The 9637-nt window shown below is 36.9% G+C and overlaps 1 protein-coding gene across 5 annotated transcripts; it reads left to right on the forward strand.

Moving 5' to 3' along the window:
• The first annotated feature begins 2629 nt into the window (after positions 1 to 2629).
• LOC120075945 (transcription factor bHLH74-like) lies at positions 2630 to 5334 on the forward strand. 5 transcript variants are annotated; one of them, XM_039029699.2, is made up of 8 exons: positions 2630 to 2883; positions 3257 to 3635; positions 4028 to 4243; positions 4331 to 4396; positions 4485 to 4553; positions 4699 to 4770; positions 4850 to 5029; positions 5104 to 5334. In XM_039029699.2, the coding sequence occupies exons 2-8, from the start codon at positions 3411 to 3413 to the stop codon at positions 5113 to 5115; spliced, it is 840 nt and encodes a 279-aa protein (XP_038885627.1). In that variant the 5' UTR covers positions 2630 to 2883; positions 3257 to 3410; the 3' UTR covers positions 5116 to 5334. The 5 variants fall into 5 exon arrangements, 4 of the variants coding, with proteins under 4 accessions (XP_038885627.1, XP_038885626.1, XP_038885628.1 ...); XM_039029698.2 differs by lacking the exon at positions 2630 to 2883 and having other exon boundaries at positions 3054 to 3635; positions 4134 to 4256; XR_005481460.2 differs by lacking the exon at positions 2630 to 2883 and having other exon boundaries at positions 3055 to 3635; positions 4890 to 5029.
• The last annotated feature ends 4303 nt before the right edge of the window (positions 5335 to 9637 follow it).

A 9637-nucleotide genomic window follows, 5' to 3' on the forward strand; every position in this document is an offset into this window, starting at 1 on the left:
AATGCGCGGCATGGGCAAGTGAACCTATGTGATGGCACTTAGACTATGTGATGGTAATGGTTGGTGAGCTATGCGATGAAGTTTGAGCCATGCGTTGGTGAGTTATGCGCTCTTCAAGTAAAATCCACGACAAAGAAAAGCAGGCGTTGGTACTAGACAAAGCATTGGGCTAGATGTGTTGAGGCTTTGCATGAGCCAAGGGTTATATATTGATAGTGCCAAGTAAAGGTGAAACCATGTGTTGATCAAGCAGTGATTAACAGCTTAGTCACCTGTTATAGTGGGCCAGCTATCGAAATTAAGGGAATTAATCCCACTTAGTGGATGATTTGGCAGCTTAAGAATGCTTGAAGACATGCAGAGCTTTGTATAAAAAGGAGAGCTTCAGTTCAAAGGCTCAGCTTAAGCGCCTTACTGGTGCTAATGAGGTGATTCCAAAGCCATTCGAAAGCTTGATGGGTGCAGTTTAAGCTCAAGGGCTGCTGGAAGGAAACTCTAAGGAATTCAGGTTGAAATTTGAAGAAGATTGCAAGAAGGTCAAGCTGTCAGATGCATCTAAGCCAGTGATGAAGATTTGAAGTTTCCTGATAAACTACGAGGAATTAAGAGCTCAAATTTTAAGTTAAATTTAAGATGTTTTTAAACAAGTTTGTAGAAGGAAATTTTCCAAAATAAAGTTTGAAAAATAAGTTATTCGAGCTCAAATTTGAAACTGAGTTTTTGGTTAAACAAGCAGGCAGCTGTAACCGTTGAACAAGCAAGCTGCTCAAACTAGGCAGGCTACAGGCGTGCACGAGGTGTTGGTTGGGTGCAAGGCATGCGCTGAGGCTGTGCGCAAAGGAATGCGTTGTGCTGAATAGGCGTTGTGCAGGCGTATGTTGAAGCTATGAGCACAAGCGAACGTTAGGCTGTGCGAGCAGACACGGGAAGCGCTAGGCACAAGGGGCGCTAGCCGTGCGTTGACGCGTTGGACGAGCGCATGGGACATGCGATAGGCACATGGGTTGTGATGTTGGCCACATGACTAAGGCTTAACTACTCAAATTTTTCCTAAGTGTTGGACGTATAGAAAGGTGTAGAAGGAAAATTAATGTTTTAAGTTGATTGTTAAGTTCATTAGGTGAGTTAGTCTCACAAGGAAGCCATAAGTATTGGCTAAACATGTTTTTCATTTCCATAGGGTTAATGCCAATAGAAAGGGCTTATCAACCGTAAGAGGAAACCCAAAGGCTGTGAGTGACAAAATTGATGTTTTCAAATGTTTTAATAACACATGCTTTATTTAAATGTTTAGATTCATGCTTGTCTATATGAGTGTTTAAAATGATTTCCAAGCAAACTATGTTTCATGAAGCCATTAACATATCCTAGTTTTAAAGAAGTTTATAAGCATGACTTAAGTATTTCACTACTTACTATCTCAAGAAGCATGCGTTAGGAGTGATGCTTATTAGCAAATATGTTAAAGCATATGATTTATGATGCTATGCTTCCAAAGTATGATTTACTTCAAAAGTATGAGTTTTATGATGAATGTTAGAACCTGATACTAGAGAACAATGTGAATGTATTTGGACAGTAGTACCTAAGGTATGACAGTACTTAGTGATAACCACGTCCACATAGGTATAGTTGACATTGGTTGTGTTGAGAATACTCCACACCAACTAAGGTTTAACGTTGAGGAATTGAGCAAAAGGGTTTTCTCTCAACAAGGGATTATGTTAAGCTATGTTATGATGGAAAGTTTAAATTATGAGTTTGCTTGGAAGTTTTCAGTTTTAAAGCATGTTGTTTTTTATTTATTAGTCACTCACTGGGCTAGTAGCTCACTCATTTAAATGCTTTCCTTCTCCCAGGTAGTAGTCATCTTTCCGAAGGATAACTGTACTGCTGCTCTGCCACTTATAAACTCAGTTGAAAGAGAAAGTCTAGGTGTTTACCTTGTAATTAACTATACAAATGTGTTGCATATTAGGGACTAGTTTTGAGTGTGGGACCCACCGAACCTTATTTCTACTTATATGTTATGAGATTGCTATGTATGAAGCCTTGAGGTTATTTCAAATGTATTAACTTTTGCTAGCTCTTGAATGTTATTATGTTATTCCAAGATTTCCAAAACAGGTTAAACGAGTTAGTTAGGCAGTAAGTGTCACAAAAGGGTTGGTAACTATTGTTGTTACACTATCTTCTAGGTTAAGAGGGTAATCTGGGAAATGGTGTGACAAAATTACTCTAAATATAATTCTTCAAAAGAATTTCTTTTTCTATGTTCATCTTCTCTTTCCTTTTTTTCTTTCGTTTATCTTCTCATTCAATGATAAGAAGGATGCAACTGAAAACTTTTAAAACAGAAAGGATTAAATTGAAAAGCACTATGAGATTAGGGACTAACAACCGGTATTATTCTTGTAGCAGATTAGCGACAGTTATTGGTCCAAAAGCCATATGACTTTCACATCAAAATTTCCAATTTTTTCAATTTTAAATAATCAAAAGTCCTTCTTATGGTACTCTGCACCGTACTAAATCAGTAAATGAAAAGAAATTTAGGCATTGATTTCGGAATAATAATTCCTTCTTTTTCTCTGCCATAAGAGAAAGTGTCTCATCTCAATTCTCAACCAACTTGAAAAGCAACCAAACCAGTCAACATTCATTTCATTCCATTTCATATATGACACTTTGATTTTTTCCAATTTATACTAAAATTTTGATTCTTCTAAGAAACCCCATTTCAAGATATTTCTCATTTCAACTATCAATTTTGGGTTTTTGTTGTTATGCTAAAACAAGGCCAAGCCAAACCTTGCTGTCTATCATTTCAAAAGCAAGGAATCTGGTTTCTTTCTAAGCCTCCTGAGCTGTTTCTTAGCTAAGGTCATTGTTTCTTCATATGTCTCTCTACTTTATGCTCTGAAAGGTTCTTTCACTTTATGATGTTTGTTAGATTTTATGCTTCACATATTAGATTTCCTTTTGGTTCCATAAAGCTGCACATTTTACTTTTTCTTGTTTACTCCTTTCCATGAAATCACCACTTTTCAATTTTGGTCAAACTCCTTTTCATCTTCTCTTTTACACTTCTATGTATTTTACCTTCTCAAATTTCAGTCCTTTATTCTGTTTCTCTGACACACAAGTTTAGTATCCTAAGTTTTTACATTTGATTTGGCTGTCTAAATTGGGAAATGGGTGGTTCTATTTCTGGTTTTCAATGTGAAATAATGAAGTGTTCTTTTGAAGTTAGCAGTCCTCAGCCATTGATTGGAGCTGACACTTCCTTTTCATCTACTTTTGGATCTTCTGCAACACCTCCTCTATGTGAATTATCCACCTCTTTGGAGAATGAGGGAGTGCAAACCATATCCCATCTTCTTCACGATCCTTCTAGTTTGAGCTTTGATATGTTTGGAAGTGGGAACTTCTCAGAAATGGTGGGTTCTTTTGGCTTTCTAACTGAAGGTGACCACAGCCAGATCCCTAAGATTAAGTGTCCACTTAGTTATGTGTCAAATCTGGATGAAGGACAAACGATCTCACCAAAGAACGATGCGAAGGCTCGGCTCGATTGCGTTAATGAGAATCGAAGAAAATTGGTTCTTGGTTCCAATTCTTCCAGCCCAAATAAGGTAAAATAGCTTTGTAATGTTTATTTACGTGGTGTGTTCATTGTATTTGTCCAATATATTTTTGTTAGAATACATTGAATATGTTTTATGTTGCTCTGTCGTGCGGTGTAGTTTAGGGGTAAAATCTAATTTGTATTCGTATTTATGTTATTCACGATTTTAGTCTTAGAATTTAAAGGAATGCGCTATATAAACTTTTTAACTCTATTAGTATCTCTGAATTTTTAATATGATATTTTTTCTCTACTAATAAACTTTTCTTCCTGTTTATGGACATAATTAACACATTGTTAATGAATTACATAAATCTATATATTGATTTTCCTACCTGTCGCTTTCTTTATTTGCCCATTTCATAACAATTTGAATAGTTTCTTGCATCTGTTGTTTAGAATGTTGAAGATTACTTTAATGTGGAGCCAACTAATATCCTTAATAAAAATGACAAAACTCTGAAAGTTGAGCATAGAATGAGTGCAAATTTTAACACCAAATCAGATAGTAAACAAGCCAAAGGAGGCTCTCAATGTGTACAAGCTCCCAAGGAGAATTATATTCGTGTTCAAGTACGACGAGTCCGAGCTACTAACCATAGCCTCGCAGAAAGGGTACCTTATTCTTGTATGCATCGAAAGCTTTTGGAATAAATTTAATGCTTTATATTTGGTTAAAGCTTTCAAACTCAATGCTGGCAGGTCAGGAGGGAAAAGATCAATGAACGAATGAAGTTGTTGCAAGAGCTTGTTCCTGGATGCAATCAGGTCATTGCAAATATTGATAATCAAGTCATAATCCTAACTGCGAAAACCATGTCGTCATAATCATATAAAGTCTTGTTTACTATTTCAGATTACCGGGAAAACTGTGGTGCTCGACACAATTATTAACTATGTACAATCACTGCAACAACAGGTTGAGGTATGCAAGTCTACAACCATGTTGGAAAATTTCCTTGAATCTTGACATTGAACTTGACTTAGTAGAACTTCAGTAGTGACTTTCGAGTGATCTCTGCAATAAACTGCAAGACCCCTAATCGAAAGTTCAACTTCTTACCTTGCAGTTTCTATCGATGAAACTCGCAAATGTCGGTCCAGAATCAAACTTGGATACAGAGAAGATTCTGCTCACAAATGTAAGTTCTAAGATGATATCTTGTATGCTTCAGAACTCGATCTCTTTTTAATGATTATGATCTGTATACAATGATTTAGAACTCATACATTTCATCGCCGAATATTCTTCGTACACAAGATGAAGGCATAGACAACGTTCTTGCAATCGATCCTAGATTAACAACATCTCACACAACTCCTCATGTCATGTTTCATCTTCATGGAACAATGCCAACCATTCCAAAAACTACATCTCAGCAACTTTCAAGCCTTTTCAAGGTAAGTTCAAGATCTTCAAAACAAACCATTTTTCTTTCCTTTACAACGACATTATTGAATCCATTTACGTGCAGATGAGACGATAAGCAGTTCTTCAAATTTCAAGTAGATGATCACAATTATGCCGGTCCAAAAATCAGACATGGATGTGCACAATTATATGTTAGTATTTATCCTTTGTTGGTCACTACAAGGGCAGCAAATTTATTAAGACAGCAATGTAAAGTGGTACTCATTTGTTTGAATTCAAATGTTGTTCTTAATCCTACACATACTTTTCAATCAATCTTACTTTATCTTCTGAATTTTCTTATCTTAAACAACAAACTTGCTAATTCTAATAGCTAAGTGTAGTAAACCCATTTAGACTTATATGAAACAACCTTAATTATCAATACTTTATTATAAGTTTATAACTATGAGTCAAATATCATTTAAAAATTACTTTTTTATATTCCTTTTTTTCCCACTTGAAATCAAAACATTTGGTTTTTTTTCCCCTTTTTTCCTTTCATAACTGTCACTTTCTATGAGAATATAATATATTCTCAATCCCATTAAATTTGGGAATTGAAATACTAACGTCCCATTTGGTAACCATATTTTTTGTTTTTGTTTTTTAAAATTAAGCCTATGATACTTTCACTTCTAAATTTATTCATTTGTTATCTACTTTTCATTAATGGTTTGAAAAACCAAGTCACATTTTGAGAACTAAAAAAAGTAGCTTTCAAAAAGTTTTTTTTTTTTTTTGTTTTTTAAATTTGGTTAAGAATTCAACTATTGTAATTAAGAAATATGCAAACCATCGTAAGAAATGTGGATGAAATAGGTTTAAATTTCAAAAATAAAAACAAAAAACCAAATGGTTACCAAACAAGGCCTAAATTATTGATAATGTCACTGATTATTAAACTTTATATAGAAATATAAAATGCTCTCTGATGAAATATAGAAGAGAAAAAGAGAAAAAACAACACACGATTATGTGGAAACCCTAGTACAGGGAGAAAAACCACGGTATAGAATTCTTTCTTATTAGTTAATTTGATACACAGAGTACACAGACAGTAGGAAACCTTAGGGTCCTACAAAATTACATAAATGCCCCTAGGTTAATAAACCTATTTTCAACACTCCCCCTCAAGTTGGGGCATGTCCCAACTTGCTTATACAATAGTCAAAGCTCTATCTTAGTAACCCCTTTGTAAACACATCTATAACTTGTTGATTTGAAGGAATATAAGGGATGCATATGTTTCCACTGTCCAGTCTCTCCTTAATGAAATGTCTGTCAATCTCTACGTGTTTAGTTCTGTCAGTTGAACCGGGTTATTTGCAATACTGATGGCAGCTTTGTTGTCACAAAACAATTTTATCGGAAGCTCGTTATCTTGCTAGAGATCAGATAACACTTTCTTCAACCAGATTTCTTCACATATCCCCAGACTCATGGCCCTATACTTAAACTCAACACTACTTCTAGCAACGACTCATTGTTTTTTACATCTTCAGGTGACTAGATTACCTCAGACAAACGTACAATACCCAGACATCGACTTTCTGTCAACAAAAGAACCTGCCCAGTCAGAATCAGTGTAGGCTTCAATAGATTGTTTATCAAATTTTCTGAACATCAATTTCTTGCCAGGGATTCCTTTCAGGTACCGAAGGATACGTTCAGCCGTTGCCATATGATTCTCACAGGGAGCCTGCAAAAACTGACTAACAACACCTACTGCATAAGAAATATTTGGCCTTGTGTGGGACAAGTAGATCAACTTCCTGACTAACCGCTGATACCTCTCTTTATTAACAGGAACTCTATCTTTTTTCTCACTGAGCTTCGCATTGTACTCTACAAGTATGTCAATAAGTTTACACTCAGTCATACATATTTCTTTTAGTAAGCCCAGAGTGTATTTTTGTTGAGAAACTGAGATACCTTCTTTTGACCAAACCACTTCCATTCCAAGGAAGTATCTTAGCTTATCGAGGTCTTTAATTTCAAACTCTTCGGCCATCTTTGTTTTGAACCTCATAATCTCAGCATCATCATCCCCAGATTGAATAATATCATCAATGTAGACAATAAGAACAGTTATCTTACCTAATCTCGACCTTTTATAAATAAAGTGTGATCAAAATGCCCATGAACATACCCCTGTGCTTTCACAAAGGTTATAAATCTATCAAACCAGGCTTTTGGAGATTGTTTCAACCCATATAGTGACTTTCTCAGTCTGCACACCCTATTTTTGAACTAACTCTCGAATCCAGGAGGAAGACTCATATAAACTTCCTCTTCAAGCTCCCCATTCAGAAACACATTTTTAACATCAAATTGATGTAGGGGCCAATCCTTATTTAAGGCAACCGACAAGAGCACTCAGATAGTGTTTAGTTTGGCCACGGGAGAAAAGGTTTCAGAGTAGTCCACTCCATAGGTCTGAGTAAAGCCTCTTGCAACAAGCCTAGCCTTGTACCGGTCGATCGTCCCATCTGACTTGTATTTTATAGCAAACACTCATTTGCATCCAACTGTCTTATACCCTTCAGGTAGAACCACCTGTTCCCAAGTTCCATTCTTCTCGAGAGCTCTCATTTCTTCCATAACAGCAGACTGTCATTCTGGTTTTTCCATCGCAACACTTATGTTATTTGGAACCATCACAGTGTCCAGACTGGTAGTGAAAGCTTTGAACTCGAGTGCCAGATTGCTATACGTCATGTAATTGTGCATAGAATATTTAGTACATGAACGAGTGTCTTTCCTTAGAGCTATAGAAAGATCGAGCGAGGCATCACGATCCTTCAACCCTTCAGGCTTTTCACCATGATCGGTTATCTATGTATCAAGAATTTCAGTAGTATCCTCCCCATCATCATTAACTGGTATAATTTCATTCTCAAATGTCTCCTCTTCTGCCATACTTTCAGTATTACCACTTCCTTCGCCCTTATCCTGCCTACAATTGTCAATCTCTATACACACATCAACATCATTAGTTTCAGGAATACACGTACCTGGATCTAATGGGGGGTCTGACTCATGTACTGGAGCCAGCGGTTCCGGTTCGACAGATGACCCTACTTCCTTCCTGAGATTCTTCCTATAGTAAGTTATCTAAGGAACTTGGTTGGTAGGAAGAACCGGGTCGTCATGCTCAGAACTAGGACCAGACAAAATATGAATAGGAGCTGACTCTAAGGGAATAGGAGCTGACTCTAAGGGGATAGCATAAGAGGACCAATTAGTCTCTTCACTCATGTTCTCCCCCTAAAGATGACTAACAGGGAAGAACGACTGATCCTCGAGAAAGATGACGTCCATGGAGACACAGTATTTACGAGATGACGGATGATAACACTTATACCCACGTTGATAAAGTGGATACCCAACAAAGACACACTTCTGAGCACGAGGAGTAAACTTTGTGCGATTTGGACCGTGGGAATGAACAAAGGCAACGCAACCAAAGACCCGAAGGAGAACATCGGAGATTAACCGAGTGATTGGGGAGGATTCTTTAAACAGATCCAAGGGAGTATGAAGGTTAAGGACACAAGAGGGCATTCGATTAATAAGGTGGGCTGCAGTAAGAATGCCATCCCCTCCACAGATATGATGGAAGAGTGGTAGATAACATAAAAGACCGGGCTATTTCCACCAGATGACAATTTTTCCGCTTGGCTACTCCATTATGTTGCGAAGTATAAGCACACGAGCTCTGGTGGACAATCCCCTTAGAGATAGAAAATCCCTGAAGGAGGTGTTGAAGAACTCTCGCCCATTATCACTCCATAAAATTTCAATCTTCGCATTGAACTCAATCTCGACAGTTGTATAAAATTGTTGGAAGATGGATGACACCTCAGATTTGTCAGTGAGGAGGAAGACCTAAGTAAGGCGAGTGTGGTCGTCTATAAGCGTGACGAACCAACGTTTACCAGTAGAAATGGTAATTGGTGAAGGGCCCCAAACATCACTATGAATAAGAGTAAAAGGATTCGAGGGTTTATAAGGCTGAAACTGAAAGAAACACGACTTTGTTTGGCACGAATACATACATCACAATTTAAAGAGGAAGTATTAACATTACGAAATAAATGTGGAAACAAATACTTCATATATTGAAAATTTGGATGTCCTAAACGAAAATGCCACAACATAAATTTATTTTCAGAAGTAGAAAAATTTAATGACATAAAACCAGTTCTATGATCATCTCTAGAGGAAGCATCTTCAGAAAGGAAATAGAGTCCTCTATCGTGCCAGACAGTGCCAATCGTCATCCCCGATTTCAGATCCTGAAACAAAACAAAGTTAGGTGAGAAAATCGCCTTACACTTCAGATCCCTTGTAATTTTACTGACAGATAACAGATTATAAGAGATTTTAGGCACATGCAAAGTATCACGCAAAAATAAACCGTCAAACGGAGAGATATGGCCTTTCCCTGCAACAGGGGCAAAGGACCCGTCTGCAATTCGAATACGCTCATTTCTCGCACTCGGGTTGTAAGAAATAAACAGATCTGAAGAGTTGGTAAGATGATCTATGGCCCTTGAGTCCATAATCCAAAGTTTTTTACCATTGATACTAAC

The sequence above is a fragment of the Benincasa hispida genome, chromosome 4, assembly GCF_027475165.1.
Source record: "Benincasa hispida cultivar pf3 chromosome 4, pf3_genome.v1.1, whole genome shotgun sequence".
NCBI classification, from domain to species: Eukaryota; Viridiplantae; Streptophyta; class Magnoliopsida; order Cucurbitales; family Cucurbitaceae; genus Benincasa; species Benincasa hispida.

What these genes read in the sequence shown, in the direction of transcription:
- LOC120075945 (XM_039029697.2), top strand. Translation starts at nt 3,195, where the DNA reads ATGGGTGGTTCTATTTCTGGTTTTCAATGTGAAATAATGAAGTGTTCT. An exon ending in ACCATAGCCTCGCAGAAAGG is followed by an intron (nt 4,244 to 4,330) that starts GTACCTTATTCT and finishes CAATGCTGGCAG; the next exon opens with GTCAGGAGGGAAAAGATCAA. An exon ending in AGAAGATTCTGCTCACAAAT is followed by an intron (nt 4,771 to 4,849) that starts GTAAGTTCTAAG and finishes ACAATGATTTAG; the next exon opens with AACTCATACATTTCATCGCC.